Here is a 13,494-nt window from a genome sequence, read left to right on the forward strand (position 1 = left end):
CCAATCTTTTAAGTCAGTGATTAACAGTTCCCATGTTTCAGGGATCATTGCTGGATTAGGAATTCTGGGTTGCTGAGTGCCCCATCAGGGCTGTCAGTGCACTGAAAGCCCTAAGATCTTGTAAGAGCCTCCATTTGCCAATCTTTTTTGGAGTTGCAAATACTGAGGTGTTCCACAGGCTTGTAGAAGGAGCTATGTTTCCCAGATCCAGTTGTTCTTTGACCAATTTTTGTGCTTGTTGCAGCCATTCCCCTCTGAGGGGCCACTGATCCACCCACAGAGGGGTATTTGTGTTCCGTGTGAGTTTAAGTCCCAGCTGCACATCAGTGGCCCTTTTAAGAATTTGCCAAAATCAATCCTCACTGTGAAAACAGATCTCTTCCCCCAGTGTGTGTGTAGTAGAAAGTACACACAGTTTGAGCTGTGCTTGTTTCCCTTCTGGACCACATACCATGAGTTCCTTAGCTGCCTGCTGTGGCATCTGCTGACCTCCGATGCCTGTGACCATCACTGATGGCGTTGTCAAGGGCCAGGCCATTCACATTCACTGACACGATGGTTTTGTTTGCTCTCGTATCTGCTAATCCTGTAAAAGACTTGCCATCTACAGCACAGGGTAGAAAAGGTTGCTGCACTGGAATAAGTCTAGACCAGTAAATGTGAGGAGTACCTGTGCTCCCAAAACCTCCAGTGCCTTTGTCAGCCTTGACAGATGGTATCAATTGCATGTCTGGTAGTATAGGGGAGTTGTATTAATTGAGAAATGTGTGATCCTGCTGGAATGGTACAAGGTGGATTGGGAGTCCAAGCCATGATTTTTATTTTACCCCTAGAATCAGAGTTGATGATTCCTTGTCAAATAAAAGTCCACTTTTAGATGATGATGATCTCCCAAGTAATGATGCATGACATTTGAAAGGAAGGGGTCCATTTAAACCTGCAGGTATAAGGTGAACCAATGTGTGGCTTATTGTGGCTGTGGTGGAAACTGCTGAGTCCGTCCCAGCACTGCCTGGGGTCCCCCTGATATTCCTGAGCTTGAGCTGTGTGGTTTGCTGCGGCCGGATCCCGTTTTGTTGCGGAGCACAGGATTCCGAGCCTGTCTTTGAGTTTCTCTGCTGTGGCAGAGAAATTGCCATTTTATCATACTTAGAATGGCATTCATTGCTCCAGTGGTAACCTTTCTTGTATATAGGGCGTAGTTTACTAGGTTTTTTGTTCCCTTGTTTATTTTTTGAGCACTGCTTTTTCACATGACCTTCTTCTCCACAGTCAAAACATTTGACTGTTGCCCTAGCAACCTGTAGCTGTTGAACTAAGGCAGCTGCTAGTAAATCTGCTGTGTATTGTTCTGTACCAACATGTGCACAAGCTTTGATAAAGTCATGTAAGGAAACATCAGGTTTGTATTTACCTAGATCAAGTGCCTTGCGGCAGACAGGATTAGCATTTAGCATTTTCATAAGCTAAGGATTTGAGTAAAACTTCTGCTGCGTCTGGTAAATCAGTTTGCCTTGTCACAGTTTGCAAATGATCAGTAAAAGTAATGTAGAGCTCTTGAGGTCCCTGCCTTATACTAAAGAGGCTAGCTTCAGTTTTTTTAACGTCAGGCACTGTTTTCGGAGCTCTTATAGCCAGCTCCCTTTCATGGTTATATGTTTCTGGAGGCATCCGTAACTATTCTCTTATCATCGTCTGATCTCCTTTCCCTGCCAAATGATCCCTTGTTATCGCAGCATTAGCAATGTCTATGTTAGCCCATGCTTGATCTTCACTAAGCCAGTTGTACTCTGTCCACCATATGGAATATTGTGCTGCTGTCATAATCGATTTAAATAAAGCTTTCCAGTCAGCAGGTAGCATAACATAGCTCTCTGTGATAGCTTCTGTTAGAAATGAGACACTTGACACGGCCAATATATCAAGCAGCAATTCAATTTAATAATTGATTAATTAGCGTGGTAAAGTGTGAGCAAAGGCAAGGCGCTGGGTACAGTGATAGGGGTTCTCCCTTCTGACTGCACACCGATTGCTGGACTTGCTGGTATTTTATTGGCTAATTTCATACATATTCATGAGCTTTTCTCAGCAGTTTCTATTTCCAATTTTTAACATCACTATTCAATTCCTAATAATCGTAAATCTGTGGTGATGATGTTTGATTCCTGTTTGATTTCTATACTCTATTGTGATTTATATCAGATTTCAGTATTCCAAGATGTATATCCAGGATATGTATCCCAGGTGGTGGAGTCTAGCATCTATTTTCCAGGTCTATCAGTCTTTGATAGTGATGTCCAGTTTCCTTTTTTTCAAGAACCACAAATCAGCAAGCTGAAATCCTTCTTCTGTATCCAGGATGTTTTCACCATTTTGTGAGGAAGCCTCAAGATCATTCTTACTTCTTTCTCTTGTCTAAAGCCTTTTTACATTCTAAAACTACAGTTTAAAATTCTTTAATACAAAGCAAGCTTCTAAAGTTATAATTCAAAGACTCTTATTACAATAAGAGAATAGCTTGAGATTTATAATAAGTAATTGCAAGCAAAGTTTGTTCAAAAACCTTCTTCCATGCTTTCCTTGGTTTTTTATTAGAACTCATCTTTATAACTGTCCCGTGGCTGTGTTTTACATTTACAATTACACAGATTCCCTTTATTTACCTGACACAAAACACAACTTTGTATTTCATACTTCTATAAGTCTCAATGTACAGGAAGATTGCAAATCATTCTCTGTCACAGATTTTCTTAATTCTTTAACCATTTCATAGGAAATTTGTTCATGTCAAGGCTGATTCCCTTAATAAACCTCAGGCAAAGGATAGAGCAATACAACATCCCCTTGAAGCAAAGCTGTTTTTCTACAGATATCTAAAATGTCTTCTGGCTCAGGGAGCAGCAAAAATTCACTCAGTCACAAAGCGCTGTTTTGGCACCTTTGTGTCAGTAGATGGTGCTGTAGCCATAATTTTCAGCTGTTGCGAGAGTATTTCAGAATATGAATCACAGATCTTTTTCTACAAGCTCACTTTCCTTTTCCTCCCCGGTGGTCCCCCCCTACATGCAAAGCAATTGGAACATGAAAGCATTGCTCTGGGTGTGGGGGAAGCGTCTGCCGGTGAATTTACAGCTGCGAGTACTATGTCTTCAAAATTATGAAAAGCTTGCAATGCAGAGTATATAATTTTCCATGTCATAAATACATCTGAGTTAATCTCAGGCATATGTGTTTGACGTGCTTTTAAAGCATCCCCCACTCACTTCAGTGACTAAGGTCATAGGAGCCTGCAAGGGGTTGCCAGGCACAGTTAGTTGTCACCCATATAAGGAGTTGTATTAGTTTCTTTTCTGGAATTTTAAGATTTTGCTCATTTGCTATACCTAATTAGCAGTCTTCATGGAGGACTTCTAGGTTAGAGATACTGTTGCTGGTTTTATGAGGGAATTACCTGACTGAGTCGCTAACCTGTTTATTGGCCAGCGATGAAAGGACGTCCTCAGCGATCCTTGAAGCTTGCTGTTGGTACAGTCGGGATGCGCTGCTGGCCCAGGATTGCCTTACGAGATTGTATGTCCCTGTTCAAGGAGCCATTTGCAAGCGCATGAAAGAAACGAGGTCCCCAGTCGTGGTATAACCAGAGACATTTATTAAAAGTGTACATAGCTTTTATAATATTTTCACCATCGGGTTAGAATAGCATGAGCCTGGATAACCCACAGTATAATTGTTAATAGACTTGCTAACCAATATGTTTCGTGATCAGTTCCCTAATAGCAACATTAGACTTCTCTCAAAAATAAATGCTTGTATAATAGTTCTATCTATTCTGCTCTGCACCTGCTACTTGTTACATTTTTTAAAACTTCATTACATGTCTGCTGCCTTGACTGAATAGTCTGTTCTTTCTAACTAAATGCTCTTTGTTCTCTCAGTTACAAGTTCCCTTTGTTTTCTTTCCCTACGTGAGTCTTCCCATCATCGTGGTACTTGGTTGTGTCTGAATCAGTTTGGGTTTCCCAAATGAGCGGACCTGGCATCAAATGGTCCACCACAAAATATTCTGATAGCATTGAGTTACACATAATACAAAGCACTGCTCCCACAGGCACTTCTCTTTACATATATGGCTGAAGGATAGAACCTTTCTGATATAATAATGTAGCTATTATTTACAAATTCAGGTACTAAATGACCTAGCTTTTCAGACACTGGAAAACATGGTGGATTCAAATTTGGTCTTTCTTCTCCAAGGAAAGGATACTAGCTGCTGCTATAAAACTTTCTTGTCACTGAGAATGACAGGCAGATAAAGGTTAGTGGAGTTAAGTGTAGGGGGTGGTGGAGAGACTAATTTTTCATTCTGGATAAAGATATCTCCGAGGAGAAGACGTGCCTGAGCCCTGAAATCAACTTCTAGGAGTGTTTATGTGATTTGCCTTCGTCATGGGATTAAACACATGATTTGTACTGACTGTTTCCTGCTTTATAGATTGTGTTTTCTCAGCATTCTGGAGAAGTGTGAATTTTGAGTTTTTAAATCACTCCTACTGGTATTAAGAAACTTGAGTTGCTAACCTGGTCCAGTAGAATTCTTTTACAGTACTGGATGTTTCAAAACTTCATTTGGCCTAGCTTGGTTGTTCAGTTGGATTGTCACTAAAAGTATGTAGCCATTCTGCTTGTTGGGTGCTTATGTGCTGAGGGTGGGACACAAAAGTAGTGTCCTTTTATAACATGGACACATCTAAGATCTGTGTACTTCATTCCAAAAGCTGTCTGACAAGCTGCCTTGACCAATATATCATTTCATTGTTCCATGGTGCCAGAATGTGTTTTGGTAAAAATAAAAGACATCACCCAGAACTTCTCCATTCAAGAAGAATAGCTGTAACATTTTAAACTTTAACAGTTATTTTGTTGTATTTCACAGAGGGCTTTTGTGGGTTTGTTTTGTTGTTATTGTTGAGGTTTTTTGGGGTTTTTTTTACTCTCTACTGTATAGAGAACTGTTTGCTTGCCTTGATAAAATGAAATGGACAAATACTGATGTATGCTGATGTTGTTACTGATGACATAAGCTTCTTTTCAGTGTTGGGAGTTTTCTTGTTCTGGTACCAATGTATTAAATTCAAATATCCTCATTATAGAAGAAAAGAAGTAAGAGAGTTTGGTAATCACTAGATAAGGTGCTGTTTACATTCTCCCAAGCATGACAGTAGTGAATAATTTCTCTAGACTTCATGATTAAAGTACATGAAAGTCATATTCTTGTATTCCATGCCTCCTGTAAATGAACTGAAACAGTGGTGAGCCAAATGGGAATTTTGACACACACTTAGAAGGTGCATTTTTGGCTAGTGCCATTGACACACTTGCCTGAGACAGGGCCTTAAAGGTCTGTATAATGGTGCAAACGCAAAAGTGAGATTTCACTACTAAAATGTGGCAGAGAAATAGTAGCTATTTACTGCCCAGGGCAATGGAGAAGTAAAGCAGAGACAACTTTTACTTTTCTGCTTAACATGTACATTTCAGTTTCCTAAACAGTTTAAAATGTTTCTCTTCTAGGATGAAGATTTCCTTACTTTAATTTTCAAGGCTATGATGAAGGATACTTTGAACTCTTCACATCCAGTCTCTTCTGCTGTTCAGTCTTCAGAGCAAATTGAAGAAATGTTTGATACTCTTTCTTATATCAAGGTAACTGCAAAAATAATGCAAAATGTTTGGAAAGTAGTACATTAGCTATTGAAAATAAGAATGTGGAATCACAAGTAAATAGACATGTATTGACAAACCTTTAGAGGTTATTTACACCTAACTCAAACAAAGCAGGATTTCTCAATAATGTTTTTGAGCATCTACGTAGCATTTAATTAGGAAAATATTATGTATATGTATTTATGGCCTTACTTACCATCTTGTTGAATGCTTAAGCACAAAATATAATACTCATGAAGATGTAAAAGGGTAACCAACAGGTGAAGCAACATAACCAGTTAGGCATATATTCTTCTGATAGCAGACTAAGAAGTGATTAAAAAAAGACTAAAAACAAAACACTAAAGTAATCACTCAGTCTTATCGTCTTCCTGGTTTAAAAAAGCCCCAGTGTTTTAGAGATATCCAGAACTGGAGACTTGCCTCTGAATGCAAATTATTTTACTGCGTATCCTGATTGTCTGAAACATGACTATTTCTACTGTCTAGTGAGAGTCGTGTGTGAGGCTTATGTTGTTAAAGCCTCTCAGTGCATTGCTTAAAAATGCCTAAGAGAAGGAATTACCTGTATTTGCAAAATTTGTATTCACATTGTCTCAGGTTTTAGATGGCAGATTTTGATAGTGTTGGAGGAAAGCCTTTTGTTTGTTGATTTTGGATTGGCTGACCTTTTTTCCATCACTGTCTTATACTTTCATTTATTTAGAAATCATGAGGGCAGCTATTTTCTGCTAGGAAATAGCCAAATACAAAATCTTCCTCTGCTCAGTGGAATTCAGTCCCATCACAGTCTTGGTTTGTTTACTCTGACTTGTTTTTGCAAGTCTCAGCTGGTCAAAACATGTTGTCTGGCATGCTTGAGTAGTGTGGGATGCCAAATAGACCTATGGTGGTGATGTGCTGCTTCCATTTATTTTGGACTCTGTTTTCTCAACTGCAGGAACAGATATGTGTGATTTTCAGGGTACATTGGTTGCCAACTGAGTTTGGATTCTCTCCTTTTATCAAAAGGCGTGGCTGTAGTTTCATGCTTCAGAGGTGCTGTCTCAAGTAATTCCCTTTTTGGTGAGCTTCTGGAAGCTATGCGTTTGGCACAATCGTGTCTGTATCCAACTAACCTTAGAGATACAAATTCTGTCAGTCTTTGACTGATTGAAACTTCTCTATGTAATTTAATGGAAAAGTCCTCTGAGTGATTGGATTGGAGTTTCAGTCAATCAGTATAACATTTTATTTGAAGAATTATTTTATTACTTCATTGCTACCAATAAGTATGTGCACATTTTGAATAGAATTGCACCAACCTACATCTTCAAGAGCTGACCAGAACAGGTTTTGCACATTGTCAGAAGTAATGTTTTCACTGCTGCTTTCTGTGTTTGAGAGGATTTCAGTGGACATCTTTTCATTCAAGTTTTTGTATTCCACTACTCTTGTCCCTATAGCTTAGGTAGAGTTCTTGGCGATTCACGTGAGCAGACACTTGCAATGTAGTCCCTAATAAGCAAAGGATTGTCTGTTACTGAATTGTAAAACATTGTTTGTTTTACTAGTCTGCCAACTGACACAGATTAGTAGGTGACCTCTACATTATACTGTCTGGAATAGAAACAATTTTACAATATTATTTTTAGTCTGACTATTTTTCAGACTGTCAGTAAACCTAACACCCATGGGTGGGACAAGATCCCCCTGCAACAACAGAGCATATGGAAGAGTATGACAGTAGGAAAAACAAAGGAGCAGAGCTGTAGGTTAAGTGTGGATGCATACAGGAGAGGAAATCATGGCCATATTATTATAAACTGTAGTAAGGTCTATTCCTGACATTTGACAAGTCATGAATAACCAGGCAGCCTTCATTTTCAGATAAGATGTTCAAGTTACAGAACCTGGGTTTGGAATGCACGAGAACAATGCATTATCTCTCTAAAATCTTCTCCTTTACTTCTTGTTTCTTTCCTAGAAATAGTTCCAGAAACATAAAGTGCACCATTAAACTATTCTTGATCTATGGCTGCTCATCTGTGTTTAGTTCTACAGTATGCGAGTCCTCAGGCTTTGACATAGAAACAGTCACAGCCCTGTTTATACTAAAACTACTCAGTTACTACTTTTTTTTCTTTATAAGATATGGCAGTATTTAAACACATCAAAACATGCTTGTTCTTCTGCAGTCAGTTCCAGCCTACCTAGTGTATCTCATCTTTTTCTGTATTTTTAGGTTTTTGATATAACTGCACATCATATGACTGTTAAACACTGACTCACAAGTGCAGTTCTGTACCATACAGATGAATATTAGTAATGAAAAATGGCAGCCAGCAGAGACAAAGCAGTAAGAAGGCAGTATTTTTCAGATTATGTTAATTGGAAAAATGTCAAATTCTACTAGTCCATTTTGTAACTCTAGTTTGAGCCTTTAAAATGGTTTTTTTTTTTCCAAAGCACCTGGGAAAAATTTTCTGTAACTGTATTTGGAGTAATTGAAATAGTAAAAGAATATTTTTCCCAGGCAACTGAGTGTAAAGGTAATTATTTGAAGGATATTATTTGAAATAAAATCTGCTAGCTTATGACTTACTCCTGTACTGTGCAAGAGCTATGTAATATGCAAATGCTTTAAGAAGTTCTGTAACTTCAATTTACCAATTCATTTTCTTCTTTTTTCTCCCTAAAGGGAGCTTCGCTTCTTTTGATGCTGAAGCATTATCTCACTAAGGATGTTTTCCAAGCTGGCATCGAGGTATACTTGCATAATCACAACTATGGAACTGCCCGGAGTGATGACCTGTGGGACAGCATGAATGAGGTATCCATCTTTGACACACTGTTCATCTTTTTCCTTCCACTGCATTAAGAGTATCATAAGTTCTTATATATTTCCTTGTTTATGAAATAAATAGGATAACGGACTGCAGGTAAATACTCTGAATTTTTTGGTCATCCAATTTTAAAGTTCTCCCGTATAGACAGGGAGATTACTGAAGCTTCTAGAACTACATTGAGTATTATCCCAAAAAAGCACTGTGAGTAGGTGTGTACTGCCATGCGTGTTCATCCAGTACAGACAAACCCTGTCTAGAATTACATGGGTAGTGTGTTAAGCCCAGAATGAAAGTAGTAGAATTCAAGATAAAATCTACTTTCAACGAATAGCTAAATCCAGCCTCACAGAGGTCGTGGGTTAATCTCTATAGTGTAACTTTGTTTGTGATAGCTTCTGTTTTAACAAGTGTGTTGAAATTTTGGGAAAGCAGACTGTACAGGCAACTCTCAAATTATAAGGCAGGCATAAGGCTGTGTGTCATTTTAAAATGAGTATGAAGGGCTCAAGAAAGCAAGGGCTTGGGCAGAAGAGAGGGAGGGCTGGAGTCAGCAAGGCTGCGGGAGTCAGAGAGGCCAGGGAAAGGAGGGTGGAGAGACAGCAGGAAGGACCAGGGAAGGACTGAGGGTCCAGGGAGCTCCAGGCCTATTGGCCTGAACTGAGTGCCAGGGAAGGTCATGGAGCAGATCATCTTCAGTACTATTGCAAAGAACACACAGGACAAGCAGGGAATCAGGCCATCAGGCCCAGCCAGCACAGATTTAGGAGAGACAGGTCCTGCCTGACCAACCTGGTCTCCTTTTATGACCAGGTGACCACCTGATGGATGACGGAAAGGCTGTGTATGTTGTCTGCCTGACCTTCAGCAAAGCCTTTGACACTGTCTCTCACGGCATTTTCCTGGAAGAGCTGGTAGCTCATGGCCTGGACGGGTGCACTCTTTGCTGAGTTAGAAACTGGCTGCACGGCCAGGCCCAGAGAGTGAAGGGAAATTGACAAGTTTACAGTCAAAGTGATTGTTTACAGATGCAAAATCGTGCTACCACTTAATTGGTAACTTAAGAAGAAAGTTAAGTATTCTCCATTTGCTATTCTTTTGTTATGTTATGATTGTTTTTACAGATTACCAATGGAACACTAGATGTAAAAAAAATGATGAAGACTTGGATTGTGCATAAAGGATTTCCTTTAGTCACTGTTGTCCGAAAGGGAAAGATTATTTCAGTACAACAAGAGAAATTTTTGTATCGTGTGGAACCAGAAAATTGGACATCAGATGCAAGGTTACTACCTTCTTAACACTGTTTATCCATTAATAGCAAGCTGCTGTCTTAAACCTTGTACATCTTTTTCAGTTACATGCAGGCCTTTTAGTGTTTTCTTTGAAGGCAGGTAGTAGAAAATAAAGAATTGAGAACAGAAATTCACACATCTAGTATCTGCCTGAAAGTCCATTTCCACTGAAACAACTGGTAAAAATTGGTGACACCCTTTCTAATCCTAATTTCTTACATGCATCATTTTCCTGAAGCTTTTAAGCTTGACATTGAGTTGGTTTTCAATACCAAAAGGCAGATCTCGTAAGTAAAGATTTCTGTACATTTGAGAACGTTTGGTGTGTTTAAAAAGACTCTGAAAAAAGGTAGGTTGCGGAAGTTTTACAGAAGTTATAATTGCATGTATTCTACTTTTGAGCCTCTGCTTCTTGCTTCCAAAATTCAGTGTCTAACTTGGGCTTTGCTACAAGAAGGTAGAGAAGCTAGCTTTGAAATTCCTTGGCTTTGAATTTTTAAGATGACATTACTACATGACAACAAATGACTGAATATATAACAGAGGCAATATACATAGTACTAAAACCTAAAAGGAAGTACATATGCAAATACTGAAAAAGCAAAGATGTGGCAGTTGGTCATTTTAAAATTTTGTAGCTGCTAATGTAACTTATCTTATGACCCTCAACAGTGTCTTCTAACAAAAATATGTAAGTGTGAATTCTTTTGATATTTTGCTGGTTTTGTTCAATTGTTTGAAGTTTTAACAGAAGCTGAGTCTGTTGGATCATCTTGTGGAAAACTAGGTCTGTGAAAGAAATTTGTCTCTTGAAACATAGGAGTTTAGAGGGCTCTGTTTTGTATTTGTTATGCAGAGAAACAAAAGCAATGTGGGGTTGAAAGCTGAGGGAAGGAGGGAAGGATTTTAAGATAAGTAATTTCTTTTTCTAGTTGATGTAAATTTGGGGCATACATGAAAACATTTTGAAAAAGAGCACTCTATGTGAGTCATACATAGAGGACATCCCTGTCAAAACCACATTAATATGTGCAGCTTCTTTCATTCCACTCAGATAAGTGGTTTTCTCTAAATAGCCAAGTATTTATCATCATTATGAGCCTCGTTAGCATTTATTCGTCCAGCTTGCAGTTCACCTAAGAAAGTCTTTGTGGTATGCAATTAATTATGGTTTCTATACCATGATTTGGAAGTTGAGTCTGGTACTTGGATCATTTTTCAATTTTTAGTTAAAACTTGTAAAAGATCAGAAAAACAATGTCTGACTCAGGTAAAAATAATACTGGATGAATTTCTGATATAGCCAGAGATTTACTGTGTGTATGATTTTGGACAAGCTGCATAGCATGCTGGAACTGGGAAAGCAGTACTAGGAAAAGTTGAGTCAGTCAGGAACTAGTACGGTGTAAGATCTTCATTGGGATGTACACAGTAGTATCAAGTGCCCCTGAAGCGAATTTGTAGATGACACCAAGCTGAGTGGCGCAGTTGGTGTGCCTGGGGGAAGGGATGTCATCCAGAGAAATCTGGACAAACTCAAGCAGTGGGCCCTTGGTCAGGGCAAACCTCTGGTATCAGCACAGGCTGGGGGATGAACAAATCAAGAACAGCCTTGGAAAGAAGTATTTGGGGGGGAATAATGGTATTGGACACAGGCCAGCAGTGTGCATTCACAGCTCAGAATTCCAGTTGTGTCTTGGGCTGCATTCAAGCAGCTTGGGCAGCAGGGCAAGGGAGGGGATTCTACCCCTCTGCTCTGGAGAGACCTGGAACCCTGCATCCAGCTCTGGGGTCCCAGCACAGGAAGGGCATGGACCCGTTGGAGTCCAGAGTAGGTTCACAAAAGCAATCAGATAGACAGAACACCTCTCTATACAAGGACAGGCAGACAGTTTGGGCTGTTTGTCCTGGAGAGAACAAAAGTTCTGGGAAGACCTCACTGCATTCTTTCAAGTACTTAAAGAAAAGATGGGGACAGACTTTTAGCAGGTCCTGTTGTGATAGGACAAGGAATAATGGTTTTAAAATAAGAGGGTAGATTTAGAATAGATATAAGGAATGGTATTTTTATGATAAGGATGGTGAAACCATGGCACTGGTGGTCCAGAGAGGTGGTCGATGGCCCATCCCTGAAAACATTCAGGGCCAGGTTGAATGGGACTCTGAACAACATGATCTAGTTGAAGATATCCCTATTTATTGCAGGAGAGCAGAACTAGATGACCTTAAATGTTCTCTTTGAACCCAGTCTTTTCTGTAAAATGTACCCATTTCTCAACATGGTGGGATATAAAAAAATAATTTCTATGCATGCTGTGCACATTTCTGTGCATTCTTTTATCATATTCTCATTATATAAGTGATGTTTATACTTCATTATTTTACTCAGCATTCAGTGATTCTAGTATTACTAGTATACAAAAGTACTTAAACCATTCAAGGGATATAATACATGTATAACATCAGTAAACATTTGTTTTCCTTTGCAGTTATGTGTGGCATATTCCTCTCACTTACATGACAAATAGGTGCAACTTCACGCATTGTACTAATGCATATTTACTGGATCAGAAGTCAGGTACGTGACCAAACGCTTTGGTAGCAAGTTACGTGTTACAGATACATGATTTTTCTGAGAACACCCTTGAGTAAGGTGTGAAGCTGAAGGGTAAAAAATAATTTCAGAGATCCAGAGCAAAGCACTGCTGATGTTGTCATCATCAGAGAATTGGTTCCCTGTGGCATTGAGTGTATAAATACATGACAGCAACTGGAACAGAAGCACAGGTCTGAAATTTGTAATAGCCTATGCTTTTCATCACAGTGCATACACACAGTCTCTCAAACTGCATGTTCTTTAGAGAGCAAGTTATGAGAAAGTTAATTGCCAGTTTCCTTGCTTCCACTGAAATGTTTATTTTATTTAAATATGGAACAATAGATGGGGCTTGTTTGAAAGAATGACTGGACGAAATGAGAAAAATCAACCAATGCAATTTGGGGCAGACTGTGACAATGTTCATTTAATCACATGCAGGAAAAAGGACGAGGAAGTACAACCTGGAATTTCTGAGCTTTCAAAACCTTGATTCTGGCTTTTTCTTTTTAGTTGTAGGGGAAATAGTGTGAAAGAATTTACTGTCTCTCTGGAACTAGCCTACTTCATAGACTTTTATTTAACCAAACAGTTGTTAAATGTTTGTTTCAGCTGATAACATACTGTCTGTCCACTAGCTGTCATTGAACTGTCAGAAGAGGTGGAATGGATAAAATTCAACGTGGACATGAATGGCTATTACATAGTACACTATGCTGAAGACTGGAAAACATTGATTGATCTGTTGAAAAAAAACCACACTGCTCTGAGTCCTAAAGACAGAGCAAATTTGATCAACAATATCTTCAACCTTGCACGGTAAGACTTCTCTATTGGAAAAGGTATTAAATAGTGTGTTTCAATTTTTTTCCAAGTCAGAGAAGATTAGGCTTAGTTTGTAGAAACAACTGCTTTAGAGAAAGTTTAATTCAGTCTTCAATAGCCTTGTTGGAACTGGTCACTGATGCTCTAGATGTTATCTCCCTCTTCTTCATAGCATCATCTATTTATTTGGATCACAGAGAGCCCCATGATAGTTTCCATTTCTGGAAGA

At 39.0% G+C, this 13,494-nt stretch overlaps 1 protein-coding gene across 2 annotated transcripts in view; it reads left to right on the plus strand.

Annotated features, from left to right (window-relative positions):
* Window positions 1–13,494, plus strand: part of LNPEP (leucyl and cystinyl aminopeptidase) — a 57,030-nt gene that overhangs the window by 37,258 nt on the left and 6,278 nt on the right. For both annotated transcript variants that reach the window (XM_063422669.1, XM_063422671.1), the window contains 5 exons: window positions 5,572–5,703; window positions 8,405–8,536; window positions 9,674–9,834; window positions 12,334–12,422; window positions 13,079–13,259. In XM_063422669.1, coding sequence (XP_063278739.1) covers window positions 5,572–5,703; window positions 8,405–8,536; window positions 9,674–9,834; window positions 12,334–12,422; window positions 13,079–13,259 — 695 coding nt within the window. The remainder of the gene's footprint in view (window positions 1–5,571; window positions 5,704–8,404; window positions 8,537–9,673; window positions 9,835–12,333; window positions 12,423–13,078; window positions 13,260–13,494) is intronic.

The sequence above is a fragment of the Prinia subflava genome, chromosome Z (assembly GCF_021018805.1).
Source record: "Prinia subflava isolate CZ2003 ecotype Zambia chromosome Z, Cam_Psub_1.2, whole genome shotgun sequence".
In the NCBI taxonomy this organism is placed as follows: Eukaryota; Metazoa; Chordata; class Aves; order Passeriformes; family Cisticolidae; genus Prinia; species Prinia subflava.